Source organism: Amphiura filiformis, chromosome 1 (assembly GCF_039555335.1).
Source record: "Amphiura filiformis chromosome 1, Afil_fr2py, whole genome shotgun sequence".
Lineage (NCBI taxonomy): Eukaryota > Metazoa > Echinodermata > Ophiuroidea > Amphilepidida > Amphiuridae > Amphiura > Amphiura filiformis.
Window position 1 is genome coordinate 51,802,875 of NC_092628.1, and position 23,260 is coordinate 51,826,134.

The 23,260-nt window shown below is 35.7% G+C and overlaps 2 protein-coding genes across 2 annotated transcripts in view; one reads left to right on the plus strand and one right to left on the minus strand.

Annotated features, from left to right (window-relative positions):
* LOC140148610 (cytoplasmic polyadenylation element-binding protein 2-like) overlaps window positions 1-15,325 on the minus strand; it is a 35,970-nt gene extending 20,645 nt beyond the window's left edge. Inside the window, 3 exon segments of the mRNA XM_072170626.1 lie at window positions 8,110-8,221; window positions 13,913-13,927; window positions 13,929-15,325. Coding sequence (XP_072026727.1) covers window positions 8,110-8,221; window positions 13,913-13,927; window positions 13,929-15,176 — 1,375 coding nt within the window. The 5' untranslated portion in view covers window positions 15,177-15,325.
* Window positions 15,326-19,752: 4,427 nt separating this feature from the next.
* LOC140148619 (E3 ubiquitin-protein ligase MARCHF5-like) overlaps window positions 19,753-23,260 on the plus strand; it is a 50,559-nt gene continuing 47,051 nt past the window's right edge. Inside the window, exons 1-2 of the mRNA XM_072170638.1 lie at window positions 19,753-19,808; window positions 22,264-22,526. Of these exons, the coding sequence (XP_072026739.1) occupies window positions 22,438-22,526 (89 nt within the window). The 5' untranslated portion in view covers window positions 19,753-19,808; window positions 22,264-22,437. The remainder of the gene's footprint in view (window positions 19,809-22,263; window positions 22,527-23,260) is intronic.

The following is a 23,260-nucleotide window of genomic DNA, read 5'->3' on the forward strand; positions in this document are numbered from 1 at the left end:
TCCTCTTGTGTGTCAGCTCCATTTGTTTCAATATTTGAATGCAAACACATGTAGGTCATCTCCCAAATTCAATTTAACAGATGCGTACAGTTCATGAAACATAAAATATAACACACTGGGAATCTTATTTTTTTCCTTTCAAACAAATGAGATAGATCTGTTCCTTCAGAAATTTGGACACATCTCAAATCACACCCCTTTATCTGAACACGACAGTTGCAAATAAAGCAAATGACAAATTTAAAATGCCAAGGTAACATTTACATAATTTATTCCAGACTCTAAAAGAATTGCTTAGGTGCTTGCCCATCTGTGTGCATAATTTGATGAATATTATTATTACAATACAAAGGCTTGATTATCAACTGTAAATGATCTACATGGTATGCTACAAGGAGTGTTAACATAATATCAAATTAGGAATTTGTCAGATTTATTTTTCAAAAAAAAAAAAAAATTTAAGCGAGAGAGGAAAAAATAAACCCACAGGTCTGTATATTTCATATCCTAAACAATTTCTGTCATCAAAATGGCTGCACTTTGTATGAATTTGAAAAAAGAAATTTTATTCAATATTCATATTTATTGTCTTCCTTATCAAAGTAATCTTGATGTTAACAGGAAAATTATGCATTTAAATTAAGGTCCTTTAAAAATACATTAAAAATAATTATGATACTTGAGAATATTAGCGTCTTAAAATAACAAATTTTAAGCAAGTCACTTAGCATGAACATATTTTTAAGCCTTGCTGAAATATATGATAAAATAGAAATAAATGACAAATTCAGGGCATAAAATATTCCTCTGCATAAATGCCATATTCTGAATCTGATGCCGTGCATAAATTATAAATAAATTTGAAGCTAAAATTGTACAACTGAGCTGCAGAAAATTTGTAACATACAAGTAAAATAAATCCTAATTATTCAAAATTGTATATTATGGCTTGTGTATTTTAAAAGAGCAAAATAAATGCACATTTTACAAATGATGCCTTTTTACAAACTGTGCAACTCATAAGTGTACATGTACATGTACATGCACTGCCTGTCATCTCAAGCTGTACCGGCATACCGGCATCTATGCACACAGCTGATCAGAATTTGCATTAGCACTAATGTATTGCAAGGCTGGCTGGTATAAGACTGAGGTGGCGTCAATGGAATAGGAAGCCATCTATGAAATTCACCTGATGTCTGCCTGCCTCCTTCATGTATACACGAGAGTAAATGCAATGTATGTGCGGGTGTACCTGCCATACCTCTGCTCTATCTGCAGTGCATAAATTATATTGATTTGAGGCTAGAAATTGTACAATTGCAGTGCAAATTTATGGGTGTTTCAGTTAGGGCAAGAAGTGTAAAATAACTACACGTAAATAAAATAAATACCATAGAATTAGAAGTATTTTTTCTATACAAAAGAAAAAGATGATCATGAAACATGTGTTTGTAAAATACTAAGCGGCAGTAAGTGTACAGTCACTTCTCTTGCTTGACAATACTGAATGAATTACTTGAACTAGCCTAGGATCAATGGTAGAGCATTAAAAATGCATGGTTGGATATATATTTGTTGCTCAATGCTCAGTGAATATCATTTAAACACAATAATAATTATTCTTAAATTCCTATCATCCAAGCAAATGACAAAAATTGAATGTTAAAATGGGAAGTTATAAACATCAATCATCATTACATAATGTAGCGATCAACCATACAGGCCTACGAACGGACATTAGAGCAAAACAAAATGTTTTAGTTCCAGCCAGTATCCCTCAAATTATGTTCACTGGTTTTCTAGTTCACTGGCTAGCCATATTTTATACCATCTCCCCTGTTTAAGCTCTGAAGCTTCTGTCAGTTTTTATGGGAACTGCAGCTTTTGATGGATGGCATTGATGGCATTATTTAACAGGAATAATTTAACAGGAATAAATAAAATATTTTGCTAAACAACAGACTAAATTGTTCTTTGTTAAAAATTAAAAAAAGAATTTGAATAAAATAATACAATTAATTTGTTCTCAAAATGTCCATAAGCAGAAGACAAAGCTTCAATTGAAAATTTAATTTAAATAGCATTATACAGACAGACCTTTAATCTTCATCATTGCATTAATTAAACACCCTTTCAGTCAGTCACACTTTACCCCTTTAACCTTTATGCTAACTATAAATTTTGTTGACTATGTTAATTTTATGATATCTGATGCATAATCGAGCCAGGTCAAACACAGTCCTAAAAGAAAAGGTGATAAACATCTCTGACTGTGTGCATTGCACTTTGGACAGAGCCTGCCTGCCACACCAACTATCTCTCATCCCTGATAACTCATCTTCCATTTATTATTGAAATGCTTCCCATCAGGACTGGTTCCCACACAATTTCTCTCTTATTATTAGCAGAAAAAAAACCCCATCCCAAACCTCATCACCAGCTTGTTAAAATTAACATCTCCACAATCAAAAATGTTAATTTATAACGCAATCTTGATGGCAACTATGCACGGTGCAGAGACATCTTCACACTGCATTTATTTCCATGTTGAATGAGTTCTTCTTGTATGTCGTATAGACTTGTGATTCCAGAAAAATACAGCAATAATTTTTTTGGGATTGAAAAATATTATCCTGTTCTGCCAAATGATTGAAACATAACCCAATCCGAATCCCTTACTAGTTGAAACTAACTAGCAATAATTTAATATAATTCAGACTTAAATATTTGGCTAACTTGCATTTTTTTCCCCAACAATTGCAGTCACAAAATGCAAAGTCTTGACACACACATTCAGAATCTTGAGTACAGGCTAAGATATTACTCTTAAATCTTATTATTTTAATAATCAGTTATAAAATAGAACAGAAAATGTGCCTTAACTCACAATTAAGAGCGCATCTATATTAGACTTTGTAAAGGTTTTAAGGTATCTCAGATGCAGCATACAAAACACCCTAAAATGCATGTTTTGGGGCCTTATTTCCAAAAAATTGGCCAAGTAATATAGGATATTAAAATTTAACTTTAATACCAGTTTGTTTTAACTATTTAGGATTAGGATTGGGGTGTGTTTCTTTTGGAAAATCAGGATCACATTTTTCTTAAAATCCTTAAAAATAAAATTGGGTGCTATATTTTTCTGGTTTCAGGAGTAGAGTTATTCGCACCCATATGCATGTGCATCCATTTTAATTAAACCATTATTGAAACAGCCATGAAAATGGCCAGACTTATTGACAGTTCTGTTTTTAAATTGAGAAATAAAATTTTAATTGATCTTGCATAATTAACAGAAGAAATCAATTCTTATCTGAGCAATAATAGTGCTGGGTACCTTGAACAATACATGCTTGTCCTTGCATTTTTACAACACAGGCAAATACACATAATCATCATTTGAATTGATGCCTGGTTGTCCATTTTCCTGTACATGCATGGCACATATTAGCATTTGGAAAGCAATTGATCAATAATGACCCATTATTATCAATGAACAGGCATCGCTATTCTCTACAGGCATAGGGTAAAATACAGTTTCAATGATTTTATTTATTGCAGCAAATTTGGCAAGACGTTCCATAGATTCCAATTAGTATTTAATAAATATGACCTTGTGTGTAGCTTTTAAAATTCACACATTTTTGTCCTTTTCTTTTTTTTAATGTGGCCCAAACATCAAACATGCAATAAAGAATTTATCACAAATGAATAACCTTTTTAAATAAAAACATTGTTTCCCATTATTTTCTTATCACAGATAAGTCTCTCAATAAACTATTTCTCATTATTTTCTTCAGAGACAAATGCATCACAGATAAGGGGCGCACCATTAGATTTCCAGGGGGGGCATGGGAGTTTTTGAAGAAAAAAAACTTAGCGCCACTAGTGAGACGAAAAAAAAAAAACTTTGCTCACTAGCGAGACAAAAAATGTTTTTTGCCTCACTGATGAGTAAAAAAAAAATTTCCCCACCCAACTTTGTATAAAAATTTACATTAAAATTGAAAAAAAAATACTTACCGCCATTGGCTAAGCTAAAAAAAAATTTGGTGCTCTCATGTGAAAAAAAAAATTCTTCCTGACCCAAACTCCCATGCCCCCCCCCTGAGAATCTAATGGTGCGTCCCTAAGTCTCAATAAACCATCAAGCTTGTGCGCTACTGCACAAATCCAAATTTTAGTTCTTATCAAACATGTTTTGATTTTAGTTATGCTAGGCCATTCAATTGCTATGGCATGGCAATGACCTGTTTCATTATTTCAACCAGACTTGGAGCTCATTTTTTCTTATAAAATGTCCCTAAGTAAAAGTAAATTCCAAGAGTAAAGCCAATTTGATATTTGAAAAAATATTAAAGCAACTGACCTTGATAAGATTTAGCTATTGAACCTGAAATTAGTGTTTCGTTCCCAGTTCCCCCATTTTTCAGCCACAATATGTAATTACAAGGCAACCACTTTTTCTTTTGTGGCTAAACCTGACCCTGAACCCAAGCTTCAAAGATTAAATGCCCTGGATTCACAACAGTTGTTTATACCCAGAATGCAACTTAAGGCATTTTACCTACACTTCATGAGAACGAACTGTAAAGCTGCAACCTAATATATTAGCATCGGAGGCAATTGTCCCAAGAATAAACAAATTTGTGGTATTTAAGTTAGGTTGATAAGTTCTTCCCATGAGTAAACCTCATTTGCCACATTGAGACAGGAAAGTGTTAATATTGAGGCTCCATATCAGGTCATTATCTGAAATAGACTGTCCAACTTTGTAGTACTTCCTTATGTTCCTCTAAACCCCAATTGTCTATTTCCCCAGCAATCCAAGACTTCCTTCATGACTGACCAATGTTGACTACCCATAATGTTTTCAGGGGCAAAACTCATCAAGTGTTCAGAAGCTTTCAAGGAGTCTTGTGAGTATAGTTCATCAGTTTGAGCTTACATGGGGCTATTTTGCGACATTTGGCAAATCACCATAAAACTATAATAGTCACTAGATTAGAGTAGCAAGTTTGCCGTGATTTAAAACACCGAATTCTGCGATTTTCCGTGTGTGGTTTTAAATACTAAATTCCGTGCTTTAATTTCAATTCCGTGTTCACATTCAGGGTAAAAAGAAGTTTATGCTAAATGCATTATCTTTTTAGTCAAGCCTGATGTCTTTGAAAACGGACTTCATTTTCATTATTTCAACCTCACATCTCATTATTTTTTCTTCATTTTTATTTTTCTCAGAGAAAAAACATTTTTCCCGCGAATTTCGATGTTTTCCGTTTTTTTCTTCTTAAAATCCGTGAATTTGTCAGTTTTTCCGTGACACGGAAAACTTGCCACTCTACCCTGGATGTATTAAAATTCAGCACTGTGTAGATGCTGTAGCTGTTCTGATCCAATTTGTTTTACAAATGGTATATATTCTTGAGCTTTGTTTATTCAGTTTATGTTTTCTTTTATTATATGAGTACATGTAATCATGTACTTGAGTGTATGACTTTGTTTTACTTTCGCATGATTACAAAAATGTATTATTTTGTAATACAACAGGGAGTGAAGCACACCAATACTGCCCTGGTCAACTCACAATTATCCAAATCTAACCCTAAAATCTACAGTACATGTAGATATCGCCAGATAATCCAGTGTTGACCTATTTGCCAAAATAATAACAACATTGTCTCCATGGAAATACAGCACTGCTGTTTTTAAGTGCATTCCAACTTGTGAATACCTGCAACTTTCAAAAGCCTGGAATTCTTATCCAATGAATCATGATCTATAGCGTATTTTACCCAAATCATATGTTTACTTTCGAATCAAGTTTCTTGCTAAGTTGGAGCTTGAATTAGTGGCACAATTTTATTTCTACTGCCACAATCAATAAGGTCAGACAGGATTGGAAAAGAGGTCATTTACCAATAAGTCCCCCTGGGCAACTACCATCACAAATCCAATTTCATGGACTATTCTATGGCTACTCCGGTTTTTTTTCTCAACTGGTTTAGTTTTCATACCACAGGCAAAATCTCAGCAATCTTGAATGGCTCTGAATAATCAACCCCTCTCTACTATCAAATGCAAGAGTGCACTCATTCAGCTCTAATGGAGTGTAGCAAAATTCTCAAAATTCTCCAAACTAAAGCAATATCTGTGAAAGCTTTGCCAAGAAAAACTTAGCGAAAGAGAAACATTTTAGCTAAGTCACCAAGGAAACTGAGTCAGTGCAGTGGCCTAAATATGTAATGTCTATGTTTGCATGGTTTACAGCTCTCTTACATAAATGTAGATCCATGTGGCAATGGATTTTAAATCAGCATGATGTGCCATAATTTCTAGACACAGATGTAAAAGCATGGCTGCATGGGTTCATATAACACTTTTATAGTATAAAGCTTTTGTCTTCCAGAAGTCAGCTCAGTTGGGAATTTCCCTTTCCTGATCAGCCATTATGGCAAATCAGCAGACCTTAACCATACAGGTCAGATGTGCTGACCAAATAGTTCAGGAATTTACTATGATTTAATAAAAGAATAGTAATAGTAAAGTTGCTAAGTCACATGTGCTGCTAGTCTCCCACATAAACACTTTGGTAATGTGGTCCCAATCGTCCCATGATATGTGCATATGCACAGCTGAAATTCCTTGCATGCCACCTCAACAAGTCCAGCACGTGCAAAGGTTAAGCCAAAGGCCCATATCAGAGCCAGGCAACTGGATGGAAGTCTCACATTTTGATCATGCCAATAAGAAATGTCTGTATGCTGCTGGGAAATCTACTAAGGCACAAACAAAGAGTACTATCAAAATTGCCCTCAAAAAATTTACATGATTTGAGGCGCTTTATAAGCAAAAGCAAATAATAATACAGTATAATGCACATTTAAGTAACAGAACTTTTACAGAAGTGATATTTTTTTGCCATTATGTTAAAAAAAACATTAAATTTAATATATTGCCTTAGGGTCAAGTAGTGTGAAGATATGACAAAAGTGCCAAATTTGGTACACAGGTTCACATGAACCTAAGTTTAGGAAAATATGTGGCTCCAAAAATATCAATCTTAATTTGGCCATTTTTGGAAACCCATTTCATATGATAGAGGATCGAGTTGGAACCTGTGTACCAAATTTGTCACTTTTGTCATTCATGTAATGATTTTGACCCTATGGCACTTAGTTTTAAATTGACCAAGTGCTGTCAGTGAAAAATCTCATCATGTGCAGCTTCAAATCACAACGTTCCCTTAAAATACAGGTTTACTTTAAGGTGGTATTTGAGGCATTTTGGTGCTCAATACTCTATTTTATATAAAGCAGAGCAAAGCACACTTATCCATATCATCCCATATGCCTTTTGTTTGAAGCAAAATGGACATATGGTTGTCAAAATATATCAATTTATATTCTTTGTATCATTTTGTTTTTATCGTTTATCAATAAAGTTGAGTTTTAAAAATGACTGAAAAGGCTCATTAATTTTTGCCAATGTTTGCCAATGTTCAGGGTACCCAGTACTTTTACATGAGCTATGAAAAACACAATAGCAATAGCTGTACATTAAAAAAAAGTCAAAATACAGGTGCAACCTGCACTTGTTGAACCTTCACCAGGTATAAAATAAAAACTGGCACTTTAGGCCCTTCACAATTAATTCTTAGTTTCCTGTTTCAAGTTTGAAAATAAGGGACGAGGTGACTTTTAATTATTAATTATTAATTATCTATTAATTATTAATTATCTATTACTTTCTTTATTTTGAAAATGTGGTCATGACTATTATCAACAGTCCATTTGGTCATTTTGACTAAGACTACGGATTTAATTATTTTACCTTTATAATTGATTTTTTACATTAATATTAGTAGGGGACCCTACAATGTTCTTGTTTTATATTCATAATCAAAGTTAAGATGATCAAAAACAGATATTAGCAAATAAAAGTAATTAAAAAGTCAATTAAAAGATGAAAATACCTAAATAAAAATAAAATAATTAAATATTTTTCCATTCTTGATTTTGGACGCGTGAGGGAAACAGGAAACTAAGGATCAATTGTAATTGGCCTTATCAAGTGACATAAATTTAGGCAACCAGTAGTACTTACATGAGCTACGGGCATATTGTTCCAAATTCTCAGTTCCCCTCATGATGTCATACAGCTGATGTTCCAATGAAGACAATTTCAAGTGGTCAATGCTGGCATTTCCAGTTCTCTCCTGCTGCATATTAAGAAAACAGAGAAACAATGACTGTTTAGTGATGGTTACATACAATTATTTCATTTTATTGGGAAATAGATCAAGGGAAGAAAAGACAACAATATAATTAATCACTAGTATAAGCAGATATAAAAAAAATCTGCAAAACCATCCAGTTTTCTATGATTTTACCTTTTCAGCCCATGCCAAGTAAGAAGCAAGAACTAATTGTGAAAGTTGTTTTGTATACCCTTTGCCTTACATTTCTCATTGGGGCAATGTGATCACTGCTCTGGTATACTACTATACCTGCCTGAGTCAATAGACCTGTTCCTACCCCACAGGGTATCTGAAGCCTAAAGAATGTGAACCCTGGATTATGAGCATAACCATGATAAACCCCGTCTTGAATATGGTCCCAACTTCTGTATTATCCCCATGATGACCCTCACCCTTTGCCCCATAGCCCTGTATTTAAATACCCCTTTATTTCAGAATGAAATATGCGCGACTTGTTCCCATACATTTGGTAAAAAAAGCCGATATACCAGCAAAGAAGACAAAGGTGCGTCCAAAATAATGAAACACATTAAACTTTGCATCTGAATTTCATGATATACAGCGTCTTAGTATGTTATGGGCTGGCAATTAAGACTGCAATTAGGCCGAGTAAAAATAAAAACATGTTTCTCGTCCGGGTTTAAAAAAGGGAGTTAGAGGGGCTTTTTATTTTCTATTTTTTGAAAAATAGGTGTAAATACCCATACACATCTAGGGATTCAAGTAGTGAGGAGCTCAGTAAAATCATACTCCTTGAATGTTGTTAAGAAGAGCTGTAGGAGCTATGCTACCCCTGCTCTGGTGCAATTGAGCTCCTCAAAAATGAAGGTCTGTTAATCTGTACATTTTGTGGAATTTTAAAGTACTTTTTTGTACGAAGGCCTGCTGGGGAAGCAGTGTTAGTGACTGAAGCTGTTTTACCTTTTATAAAAAAAGATAAATTTCACTATTCATCTAAATCCTTGCATTTCCAATTCAGACAACTCTTACTTATTCTTAATTAAACTCAAGGTAAAGATAAATCTTCATCATATTTCCCTCTGGATTTTCTTATTTTCATGTAGTTTTATGTTATGTATGACAAATACATTTATGACCATTCAATTGGTGTTGTTGGTAACAATCTTGCAAATTGTTACACAAATATTGACATGATGAGCCACATAGTTTGTGCTTTGCAAATATGATCAAGTTATTAAAACTAGAATATTTAAAGAAAAAATAAAAACACATCAAGTGCAGGGGAACAAAAAGTGCTAGAAAATGTTGAAATTTATTTGACCCAGGTTGAAATACCTGCTCTAATGCCTTTAGCTCAGTACATTGTTGTTTTATTGTTCCTGGCAGGCTGGATATATAAGCTGGCACTGTGTCACACACAACTTCAGTTGAGATACAGTACTGATAAATTATTGAAAGAGGCTGTTTGTTCTGTTTACATTTTGCAGGGATATTGATTACAAACCAACTCAATAGCCAGCACAACTGTTAAATTCTCATGTATTTTCAATACTACACTCAGCCTAGCCCTGTTCACACACTTGTTGATCCTCTTAGCCATTGTAGCATTGATCTACTTGAAAAGAAGACTACAAAATGGTGCCTCATCATAAACACAATAGATGTAAACATGAACAGTTTAAAAAGTGCATCCTCAAGTTTACAATACAATTTGGACAGGAATCTGGACCAAGAGCATTTTTGAAAACATGATACATGTAAAATTGTTACAGTGTTAGAACTTGGAATCAGCCTCCCATAATTTCCATGTTCATGTAGGCCTAATCATCACCCCAATCACCAACCCTAGAACTACAAAGTGTGGGGGGGGTATACCAAGTCTCCCAAGCCTCAGGTTTTTCATCTGTCATAAAATACCGTATTTCGTCAAATAGTTGCCCCCCTCAAATAAACGCCCCCACCACTTTTTTCAACCAAGATGTTTCAAAAATGCCGATATTTTCATGCCATCTTGTGTAGTAAGCTTACCAAGTTCCCCACATGGTCGATAATAGCGTCAATAATTGGCGAAAATCTGTATTGGAAACCCGGAAGTGAGCTAGAAGTCAGTGTTTCTAGTTCATATTTTGTCATTTTAGCGTTTTTTATCGTTCTAAAATTGACCTTGAATAAACCCCCCCCCCCTTGGGTAAATGCAATGCCCACGGGGGCATTTATTTGACGAAATACGGTATGTACATTTACGCCCAAACGACCTTTAAGCTAATCATAGATAGGTGCTGGACCCACCATCTAAGATGATCGGGGAGGTTTCTACAGTCAAATCCATGATTTTCATTAGGCCCTACTCTTGTAAAATGATTCCAAAGAATTTACTTTTTTTACTTCATAGGTTGCATTTAGTGATTTTAGTCATTTCCTTTTTTAGGAGAAAATTCGGGAAAATTGCATGTTTGTAGACTTTTTAGCTGACAATCAATTTATGTACTTGTACTTGTAGCCAGAATTTGCCACATTATGACGTCATACTCAGAGCAACATTATGTGGGCAAAATTTGTACTTCTTTTGGTATAACTGGATAGAGGAGAGGAGACCCATATACATACAATGGTACCAAATATAATGGCATCTACTTAGGCCTATATAATATGTTTGTAATTGAAAATTGGAGGGTTACAACAATCCCCCTTTCCTAGTTGGAGTTACAAAATATGGCTCAGTGGTTCTAGGGTTTTAATTATACCAACTGCAATTCCTTTTCTCTGATGAAGGTAACAGATGATTCAACCTTCCTTTTACATGCTACTAAATCAATCTAGGGTCGTGGGGAGTTTGACCAACAGTGACATCAGACTAGTCTTTCTAATTCTGTCTCAGAATATATAGTTTATAAAATAACACACATACAGTATACAAACTAGAATTATAATTCGTAATCAAGGTGGCCCACACAAAGGTGTATCAATTATTACAAAGCTCTATAAATACCGGTACTACTAATAATATGCAATATGCAAAAAAGCTCATTAAGGCCGTGTAAAATTAATATTTTGGTTCTCGTCCCCTCCCTCCTCAATTTCTGGGATTTGTCAGATTTTTTTTTTTTTTTAAAGATTTTTCAATTTTTTTAGACTTTGTAATGATTTATGAAATCTTCATACATATAAATAAGTTTATTAGAGAACAAGCATGACTTCCAAGTCTTTTTGTGGTACTCTAGGGGGTTATCCCTCAGAATCTCACATTTGTAAAAAAAAAAAGGGCCTCGTCGTTTCCTCGAGCACTGTTGGAGAAGACCGAAAACTACTGACAATGCTAATTTTACATTGAAAAAAAAAAAAAAAAAACCTCCCTCCCTCATCAATTCATGAAAATCCTCTGGACGAGAACCAAAACATTAATTTTATACGGCCTAATATACATTTGTAAATGCTATCTTGTTAAGCTTCCCAAGTTGCTCACTTGGTCGATAATAAATACATGTAGCAGCAATAATTGGCGAAAATCTGCATCGGAAATCCGGAAGTGAACCAAAAGTCGGTGTTTCTAGTTCATAGTTCGTCATTTGTGATGCGATCAAGCAAAATGAGTCAGATGTCGGGAATATTGATTTTGAGATATAATCAATAATAATAGTATTCAACTTCTTTGTATTTTATTGTTCTGAGCAACACTAAAATGGCCATTCGCCATATCTCTAGAACCATAAGTCTGATTATGATGGGGTTTTCAGCACAATATAGCTCTGAAAATGGCTCATCTAATGAGATTGAAAACTGAATTCTGATTTTGATCGACATCAGACTCATTTTGCTTGATCGCATCACATTTTAGCGCTTGAGTTTTAAGCTTAACTAATGGTTTTAATGGGCATTGTCGGAAGGTATTTTTTCCTTGCTCTGGCCTCTAAACTATCGCCAGTGTCGGAATTGGATTTGATGTTTTACAAGAATCTTTGCGTGAATTGATTTTGTGAAGGATTTCTGAGCCGGAGATTTTTTTACTTATTTGGACTACAAATTTGGTGAGATTGAGAATCCGCGATTTATGTGGATCTAAAGAAATTCTCGTAGATTTTGCAGTGCACTGGTAAAATACTGTTGCTAGAAATCCTTGAACTGGATTCTTGCAAATTGCAATGAAATTCTAGGCCTACACAGGGGTCGAAATACAAAATAAAACTTACATGCACAACTCTCGATTTTTTCCTAAAAATTGGCTGATTTTCACACAATTTTACATGCACAGGCAAAATTCTACATGCACTTAAAGTTACATGCATCTGTGCATGTATGCATGTGGTATTGCGAGCACCGGGCCTACATGTACCGTACTAATTTAGATGCTGCTAAAATAGAGCAGACAAACGTTCTATAATCACTAGATAAAAAAAAACCTGAGCCAATGCAATCCAAAATCTTTAAAAAAATTTTTTTTTTTAATAGGTTCCATGGTCACATTATTTTAAATCAATGTCAAGGCCTTGTGTATTTTTTTTTAAATGTGCATCATTCATAGCAACAGAAAGCACAATCATCAAATCTCCAGATGGAGAAACATCTCAGTTAGCCTGGGCCTGGTCATGTATTTTGATCCCTGGAACATACATGTATAGTGGTATCAATGTTTGGCTTGGCCTTGACTCTCGTCTAATTATGCAAATTCAGATTAAAGACCATCATGATCAAGTTCATCATTCATCCTCAATTCCTTTAAAAGGGCATTTAGTGATCCACAGCATCATCCCCCCCACTTTTCTCAAAAAAAGTTGAGATTTTTATATCACTGGAAACCTCTGGCTACATAATGTTTATGTACAAAACATTTCTTGCAGATTAATTCGTTTAGCAAAGATATCGTGAAATTTGAATTTCGTTCTGGGACTTCTGGTATACCAGAACGAAATTACAACAGAGTCTATGGAGCAGTGTAATACACATAATCATGCATAACTCATAAGCATAAATCGGAATCAAATGAAATTTTGGGAATAAGCTTTTTTTTTTTTTTTATCTACTGAAAAATGTCATAAAAAGAGGATGCTAGGATCACAAAATACTCCTTTAATATGAGAATTAGTACAGAAATGAATGTCTTAAATTTACAACACTACGGTATGCTACGAATATAAAGCAGTGAGGGGCTGAAACCAGAGCATTTAAAAATGCAGGGTCTTTGCTCTATACTCTTTTCACAAATTACTGGAGAAGTCTTGCTTTGAATTTGCACACAATAGTTCCTCATTCAAAGCCGGGTTCAATCAAAGCTACATGTAGAATAGAGTCCCAAGCTATCATGCTTCGGTAGATCAGCATTGACATCTTTTGCAATGCATGTTAAATATTCTGTCAGTGTCAATGTTAAAATTGGGATATTTAATACCGTACGGTACCGTACATGTAGATGCGTCAACTGTATCTTTAAAAAAGATTGCAGATTTTAAAGTCTAAAATTGAGTTGAAATGCAATTTTGGCAACTTCCGAACTTCCAAATTATGTTGCATGGCGTCATGCTTCATCAATTTCTACTTGAGGGTAGGGACTCGAATGCAAAGCTATTGGCAAGTAAATTCAAAGCTTGACTTCTCGAGTAAGTCTAAATGCACAATGTTTGTAATCGGGAACATTTGAAAAATTGAAATGTTAACATTTAATTAAATGCATGAATGTTAAAGTCTAGTTCTTACCTGGTATGGAAATAAGCGTGTTAGTGTTGAAATCTCGTTTTGGATGATCTCTTGTAAATTCATAGTTTGGTGCCGCGTTTAAAGTTGAATGTAATGGTGGCTGGTTGTACCCCTTGCCTGGTAGGGAGGTACTGCGATGAAATTTTGGGGGCGAGATAACAGGATTCGAGGGGCCTCGTGCTTTCAAAGGAGATATGGATCCTTGGTGTTGGGTGGCCTGACCATGTCCATGCTGTCCCGGCATATTCATTGGGGGCATGGACCTTCGCTGCTGATTTGCCATATTTGTATTTGTCGCTGGAGCTGGGGGTGATCCTACTGTACCCCATGGGTTACTCTGCATACCGGCTGCAGCTGCTGCTTGCTGAGCTGGGGAACTCCATGACGTTGATTGCTGCTGCTGTTGTTGCTGCTGCTGTTGTTGCTGCTGCTGCTGCTGCTGCTGTTGTTGTTGTTGTTGTTGCTGCTGCTGTTGTTGCTGCTGCTGACTATTCCAGCTTGTGGTATATCCTTGCTGATGTTTGTTGGGATTGGGTAGATATAGATTTCCAGATTGTTGCTGTAACTGTTGGGCCTGTGCTTGCTGAAGTTGGCTCGTGGTCATGGTTGTTGGAAACAAGGTTTGTTGTTGATGTTGTGGGGTCTGTTGATGTTGTGGCGGTAGACTGCGGCGTTGTTGTTGCTGCATACTGGCCAGCTGTGCGGGTGTCGGCGACGGTAATGTTGGGCTGAATAACGGCGAAGAGTTGAGCGGAAAGTTCTGAAATTGCATGCCATTTACATGATTCATAGCTGGTAAACCCTGGAAAAATGTTTCTTCAGCAGTTCCAGCAGTTGACCATAAACTAGGCGTACTGAATACACTAGTGGTAGGAGCAGAATTGACCCCAATATTTGTGCCTTGGGCTTCGTGGTTGTAGGCGAGCTGCTGTTGTAGAACAGACGGGGAGCTGGTCAGATGGATATTCGGCGCGGAGTCCACCGGGGCTTTGTGTTTGTCAGGAACTGTCAGCGGGCTAGAACCGCCAGATTTTGATTTCGAACCTGGGGAAAGGTCTGAACTATCAGGACTCAAGTCGGCGGGATTCGGAGAAAGCTGCTGCAAAAGTTGCTGCTTGCCTGTAGATTTATCCATCAGCATGTCATCTTGCATTGTAGGAGCTATAGGAGAAAACAAAGACACAGTGCTAAAATTCGGGTATAATTCTAAAGGTGACAAAGCCCGTGTGTTGCCCGAATTCTCCACAATACCGATATCCCCCATTAGGTGCACATGAGAAGAATAAGATCAGTACGCTGGATTTGGTCAAATGTTATTTTTCGATGATTTCTACCAAGATTCCTGCCGTATGTTCAAGCCGGCGAACACGTACATCAACGTGAGACCGCGCCGGTTCATTTACGTTCATCAACAAGCACAGAGAAAATAAAGGTAGAGAAGCGACACTCTCTGCAAACTGCCTATACCGTGCTATACAGCGGTTGAAGACAGGCGTCATCGCCGGCCAAGTCTTACTACGAACGTGTAATGAGAAGATACCATAGAGTCCTACATAGAGATCTGAGGAAGAGACGGTCCGAATTGACCTAGTGACCTATAATTTATTAGAGAATCACATTTTAGAGTATTTGCTCCGCCCACCGCTGTCAATCATTCTAATGAACAAATGAAACAAGCTCTGGCATTCTGGCAATGACGTAATCCTAATTATAAATGAGAAAATCACATTGTACATGTAACTGTCTGCTGTACTTCATGTCTTCCAAAAAGTGCCGGAGTGTCGCTAGCCTGACAAGCACTCCTGCTACAGCTGCAAAATTATGCGTGTTGACCAAATCGCAAATATCGGCAACCTTTGCAGTTTCGCGATACCCGACTGATTACGTAATGAGCAAAGAAACCGGCAAACGGTATTTCCTCCTCTGTTTAAGACAAAATCCTTTTCAAAATTCCATGATTGTTGTAAACAGGAACTTTCTATTACAGATCGTATATTTGATTGTGTTGCTCTCGTGTGAATCACAAAGGAATGAAGAAACAGGCCGTGTAAAGATTGCGTAGGATAGCTACGAGAATGCCGGTACACACCGGGGTATTTAGAAACTATTGGTCACGAGCATATGTTAGGTCAACGCAGGTCACATGTAAAATGTGTGATGGCGCTAGTCTAAATAGTCTGCGGTATTTTTCAGGCCCTGTATTTTTTCATGATTCACATTTTCCTTTTATGGGTTTAAACTTCGAAGTTTTCAAAAGTTGGCGCCCTGTTCGCGTGGCAACGGTAAACTTTAGTTTAACTTTCATTGTTCAATGTTCAGTGTTCAATTGTTACTCCTTTGTTTAATATGATAATGACCCAAGAAAAATACCCTCCTCTTTTCAATACAAAAACATACATGGATCTGATGATGCACATGCCTTGATATGTTTCTCCCGATGGTTTCTCAGATGTTTTGCCTCTCCGATTCCAGGGGATTCCAGAAAAAAATATGTTGTCAAATAAAACAGGACTACATTCATAATCCAATAGCTTCCAATGCCTATTAGGCTTAAAGTGAAATTTTGATAACATTTTGATCTAGGCTAAATCGGGAGCTAAATCGAACAAAATAGTGTAAATATAGGCTAATATTAGGCCTATCCCCTATGTATTCTAATCTAAGGGGGTCTACTTAGTTACCGGTATATTGGCTATGAACTAGACCTATTGGACTACCCTCTACCAAGCAAATTTGGGTTGAAACCAAACAAAGAAGCTCAAAGACCCAAACTTAAAAACAAAACAAAACAAAACAATAACAGCTGGTATCCTAGTCAGATGAATTCAATTGAATTTGAAAAGCTAGACGGGACGGTTTAAGCACTCTGTTTTCAAACTTTTACAATGACGTAACAATAGCTGATGATGTGGGTCATTAGGCAATAATGAATAAAGGGATTCCCCGACCCTTAACGAGCTGTGTTTTAATTTACGGCACGCGACTTATACAATGGGGTGACCGCGAAAACTCTCACTAAACAGACAACACAAAGCTGGAGTGACAAAGAAAACCCCCGAGAAAACCGCAGGCAGGTAACGGGTCAAGACACAGAGATATGACCTGGCGGGTGGTAAAATAAAGCTGAAGAAATAGAAATACGCAATGCCTAAATATGGACAAAGAACTTTAAACTCAATTTTCATGAAAAAAAAGCAGTCAACAAGATTGTTTACTTGCAATATTTACAATAGGGCCCTATTTATTTACATACACACATAGGTAGTGAAACATTAACCTATAAATAAGCTCCATATCTGAAAAATATTATTATAATATTAATTACATTATATCTATTTATATTATTAAAATTGTTAAACTATTATTATTACTATTACTACTATTATTATTATTATTATTATTATTATTATTATTATTATTATTATTATTATTATTATTATTATTATTATTATTATTATTATTATTATTATTATTATGGGCCTATTATTATTATTGTTTATAGGCCCTAATAGACCTATTTGATTATTATTAATTCTGCTGTTAATTATGGTTAAAGTCATAATGTACAATCTTATAATATGAATTTGGTTAATTTTTTTTTTTTTTTTTTTTTTGGCATATTTGTAATGTTTACACATGTCACAACTTGCACCTAAATGGAATCAGCCAAATTTGTTGTGTTTGTAGGTAAACAGAGCAAAGTTCGACATAAAGTCATAATTCAAATTATGACTTTATGTCCGCCCATAGAACTACGTGTTAAACGGCCAAAATAACAAGAAGTGTTTCTTTCACGTTACCTCGTTATTTCAGCTCAAAATGGACAGAAACCATTCCCGATCATTATTACTAGTTTTATTTCAGCATTTTGAGTATATAATGACAAATTTAAAATTTGAAGGAAATCGTACATTAAGCCTTTAAGCAGCAAAGTCCCTGATTTGTTGTTTAATGGTTTGTGGAATGACTCGTGGGCCGTAGTGGTCAGCGACAACCTGTAAAAAGTGTGCTGAGGCTTGTGGATCAACGTCTAGGCGTTGTGCCTGTGCGTAGCGCACTATAAATCACTGCGCTTTTTTTTTTTTTTTTTGTTGCTATAGCCTATAGGCCTAGGCTATTATTTATCATTTATTTATTTATAATTTATTTTGATTAAAACGTGATGTGGTATATAGGCCCTAGGCCTACGTTAATAAAAGTGTATATTTTTAAAAGGAAATATAAACAGATTTGGTGTAAAAACAACATGGGGGGGGGTATTAAAAGGGAAAATTCAGCAATTTGATTTTTTTTTAATAGACACTGAAGATTTCTGATCATTTTTGAATTATAATGCCATAATGCCAATTTATGCAGGGGTTTACTTCCATTTGTTGGATGAAGCAATAATATACAGAAGCATATATAGGCCTACTTTTGTTCTATTCGTTTTTAATCACAAAGGATGAGTTTTAAAACACGTATACTATAGAATATTTCATGGATTTCTCAAATATTCGCCATTGGACACCGCTGCATAGGCCTTCATTGAGAATTTTTATGACCCTCTACTTGTTAGTGCAGAAGAAAAAAAACCCCAAAAAAACAAAATGAATACCGGTACTTTGACCTTTTGTATTGAAAACATACATGAAGTTGCCCAAAAGACCTACTATTTTGTTTTCACATTCAGTGATTTCAGCGAAAGTATCAAAAAGTTCAAATGTCATTATGTGTTTTTGAAATGAAAAAATTGGGCAAACAACAAGGAAATAACATTATTGACAAAGTTGAAGCCTCATCATATTAGCTTATTTATATACTGCCAGTATATATTAGCACATCATTCATGCTATAAATGACAAAGGTACCAAAATCTGAATTTTTGATGATTTTTTACGATCATCCGGATGAGCAAATCACTAAATGTGCCTTTTATTAGACTATGCCATAGTCGAATTTTGATAAAAATATGTTATTATTATTTAATCATGATGAACGCATTCCGTTGAACTCAAAATTATAGGCCTAGGCCTACTGATGTTTATGTTTAAACTAAAGCGTTCAATAGTAAAATGGTCATAAAGAGTTTATATATTTTAGTATTCAAAATGCAATTTGGTGTATCTGATCATTGGGATGTGCTCTCAGGTCCCGCAAAAAAAAAAAAAAAAAAATACTGTGCAAAAACAGAGCAAATATGGGTTACAGAACCCTTAAGGGGGTACTACACCCCTCAATAAATTTGTGACTATTTTTGCATTTTCTCAAAACTAATAACACCCTGGTAACAAAGTTATGTATATTATAGGGGCAAGGAATCTAATTACTACACTGGAATTTCAATGACCCAAGACAAGCGGTTCAATACTTGTGATAGAAAATGAGGTACCGCTAGGATGTACCTCATTTCCTATCATATTTACTGAACCGCTTGTCTTGATTCACTGAAATTTCAGTGTAGTAATTGGATTCCTTGTCCCAATAATATACATTATTTTTTTTACCAGTGTGTAATTAATTTTTGAAAAAAATGCAAAAATAGTCACAAATTTACCACAGGGGTGTAGTACCCCTTAAACAGTGAAGAGGAACTTTAATCCCTTATGATCAATAATTGATAATTGATTAATTGACATGAAGGCCATACGACTATATTTTAGGTTGGAGCATTGTAACAAATTACATAATAACATTAAATAAATTGATTGCCGATAAAAAATGCTTATTTGCGATAAAAATATTTTTATATTTATTAATATCCGTTGAAAATATTACGACGAAAAGAGCAGCAATTTTGGTTCAAGTAATCAAGTTCTATTATTATTTTTACATACCTAATGCCATCACCCATTTGCAAAATGGTTCATTCTGGATCGCCATTTTACGTGTTTGACCCGTAGACTCTCCCATTTCGGTAAGCAAATTGATGTTTGTTATTAATGTGAATAGAAATCAATTCTTATACTGGGTTGAACATTTTCAGCGAAGATTTTCAGTGAATATTTGGTGCTTTAGTAGTTGTTTCTATTCACGCAATATGCTGAAAGGGGGGATATTTTTAGGGCGAAAAGGTTAAGGTGCAAAATTCGGCACCCTTAGTCCTTACTGACATACCTAAACAGGTTCACATATAAACTGTCTTACATTATCTTGCTGTATTTAAGGGCGCCATAGGCATGATAGGTAGAAAACCCATTTTTTAAAGAACAATACAAATACGTAATCTATTCATGACTTGACAGTGCAGTGCAGTGCTCGTGTTGATCGAGAAATCTATCTATAGGTAACCTAGCCAAACCTTAGTTAACACATTTACTAGTCAGCTTAATTCGCCGAGACCGGGCCCCAACACAATGCATATTTACATAGAAATTTGAATTTTTTTTCGAGAATAGGTGGGTGAAGGAAACCTACATAAATATGTTTTCTATACTTCACTTGACCCAAATATATGATTTTTATGGTGATAATCAAGTCGCACATGGAATTTTAGAGGATTTTGATAGCAGTTCCATTAAAAAAGCTGCCATCGCCATGAGACTAAGATCTAGAAACACCCCCGAAATGCTGTTTTGGGGAATTTTGCTAGCTGAATCTTTTTGATGAAAGTCAATCTTTGACAAGATGTAACTTTGCTACGGAAAGTGCTATGAAAAAAAGGTTTTCAGTTTTGGCTTAGTTTACTCAAGGGCTTTAATTTGATATATAAAACGATGCAATTTGATGGCAAATTTGAATTCACCTAGGATACCTACTTATCTATTATCCACGACCACGACGACACGATAGATAGTTTACTGTGTGGATAGAACTTGGATAGAGGGTGGTAGTATAACACGTTCAGTCATCATATCGTCTTCAGTTTTAAAACGCATCAAAACAATTTTTTAGATTGTCCAATTGGCTCTAATTTAGCTAGGCTAACATTTATGTATCTCTGAAGTATTTACTTACTTTCACCGGAAACGCAACTTCACAAGCGCTGAAGTACAAATTCCGCCCATATTATGAGTCTGTTTAATTCTGCAACCTTGCTTGATCAAAGTTGTTTTGACGACCGACCAGCGCCACTCATTAAATACTAACAATTAATACTAAGCAACAATTTTTTTCGTACCAACGGCTACATTTGTATGTGAATGCACATTAAACACATGTATAAACACATACACTGCACCTGTTGGAACTCCAGTCCAGGTCGGAGTCGGGAGTTTCAATTATTGGAAATGGTGCCTGCCACACAATTTCAATTGGACCCCGAACAAAAACACACAGGTTCGCCGTGTCAAGTTGGCTCAGTCCTAGCATGCTGTGTGGATACACTTACTGGGGACAACCACAAGCTTCTGCTACACGTTTCATGACTAGCTTATTGTCCAAATAACATTAACAGTCAATGTCTGTGGCAGTGCTGACAAAACTAAGTTGGACATGAACAACTATATTCTTCATGTCCATGAAGTGTGTGAGAAATGAAAAGCTGCAAGTATGTCTCATTAGAAATTAATACAATAGAAATTAGCATCTCATGAATCGCAACCAATCTATAGAAATAAGACTGACCCGCTTTTAGATGCAATGACGCAAGATTCTCTCAAAAAAGAACCACTAACCACTAAATTTGGATATCCAACTAGATATTAAACAAAGAATGTTATTTTTTACATCAAATAACTCACTCATTATTACCAAGAAATATGTATACATCCAAGAAGCTTTAACTATAAATTAGCCCCCGATAGAGGGCAGGGCTTGAAATTGAATGAGGAAAATTATGGGGTAAAAGTTTTAAAAAGTAGAATATATTCTATGGTGTCAAGCTTACTGTTGTTTTCTTGTCCAGTGCTGGGCACTTCTATTTTGGAACTCACTTGGAGTGTCTAGTCGTCATATGGAAGTCTCCGGCCTAAGGCCTGCCGGCCCTGTGGCCTTGATGTTTTTTGATGATACTGGAGGCCCAGCAAAAAAAACACATCAAGACCGCAGATTGTGGTAGTAATATGATTGATTTCAATGGGACTTGTCTGACTCGTGTGATGTCAACAGATGTCATCTGAGGGTCATTTGAGATAATTTTACAAATATGTTCAAAAAGCTTGATGAATTATTATGGTACTTGCATGGAAAAGTTAAATGGTATCAATGAGGCCCCGGCCACAAATTCAATTACAACTACAAGAGGGCAAAAGTCCAATTCATGAGATTAAGGGCAGACACATTTGTCCATGCCTGAATTTGAGATCTCTTAATATTTATGAACACTAAGATCTGTATTCTTTCACTTGAAATTGTTATTCATCGGAGCCATGTTTTACATACTTCTTAATTGACTAATCAACTTGTTTTTTGTGTTATTTTGTTTACTCCAGGATGTACAGTTGTGTGTATGTGTGATCCGGGGATCCATGTTCTTCTACTACGAATAGCATTAGTGAAACAACTGATCTTCCAGCTACCCCAACTCATACATGGCCTTTAGAATAGGAGCTCAGTAGCATTACCATTGTGATTGAGGTCTTCCGAATTCTTTGTGCACCGTCAGTATGAGCACCACAGAGAGTAAGCCCGAATCCCCAGATAAAATAGAGGAGAGTAAACACAAAGTGACCAGGAGCAGAAGTATGGATGACAAGTAAGTTATTGAATACTTTTCGGAGAATAATATTTTGATGTGCCGAAACTTGAAGGAAATAATTGAACTAAAAAGTATGCCAGATAAATTCTCACATAGAGATGAGCAGGGCACCCAGGAAAATGTCTGTGTGCCACCCAACCTGACTTGACCCAAAGCCATAGTCGGGATCACAAAATTCACTAAATCACTGAGTCGTACTGGGCCCATGAGCTACTTCTTGTGGGTCAGATGGGTGGGTCAGTTGGGTAACCATTGGTATATCCGTAACCACCCGGGTATAAGCCCACCATCGGCTATAAGCCCACCCCCTATTTTTCAAAACATTCTGGGAACAAGGGTGCACTCAGGTATAAGCCCAGTACTAAATTTTGGCCAAGTTCTTAAAACAAATCAATGCTTTGCTCTCATATTTAAGAACAAATAAAAAAAATATCAGTTGATGATTAACATTCCACACTTATAATTTTAAGAAATTGACATAGATGATAGAAATTACTGGTACATTGGGCATATACAAATGGGGGAAGATTGTTCTTATTTTTAAATTCATGCACTAGCCCTTCCCCGGTTATAAGCCCACCCCCATTTTTGAAGTGAAATCTGCCATCTAGGGGGGTGGGCTTATACCCGAGTGGTTACGTAACTGGCGAAAATAATTTGGATTTTGTTACTGCATGTGATGCGTCAATAAAGTACAAACTTACGATCATGCAATACGCGAAGCACACTTT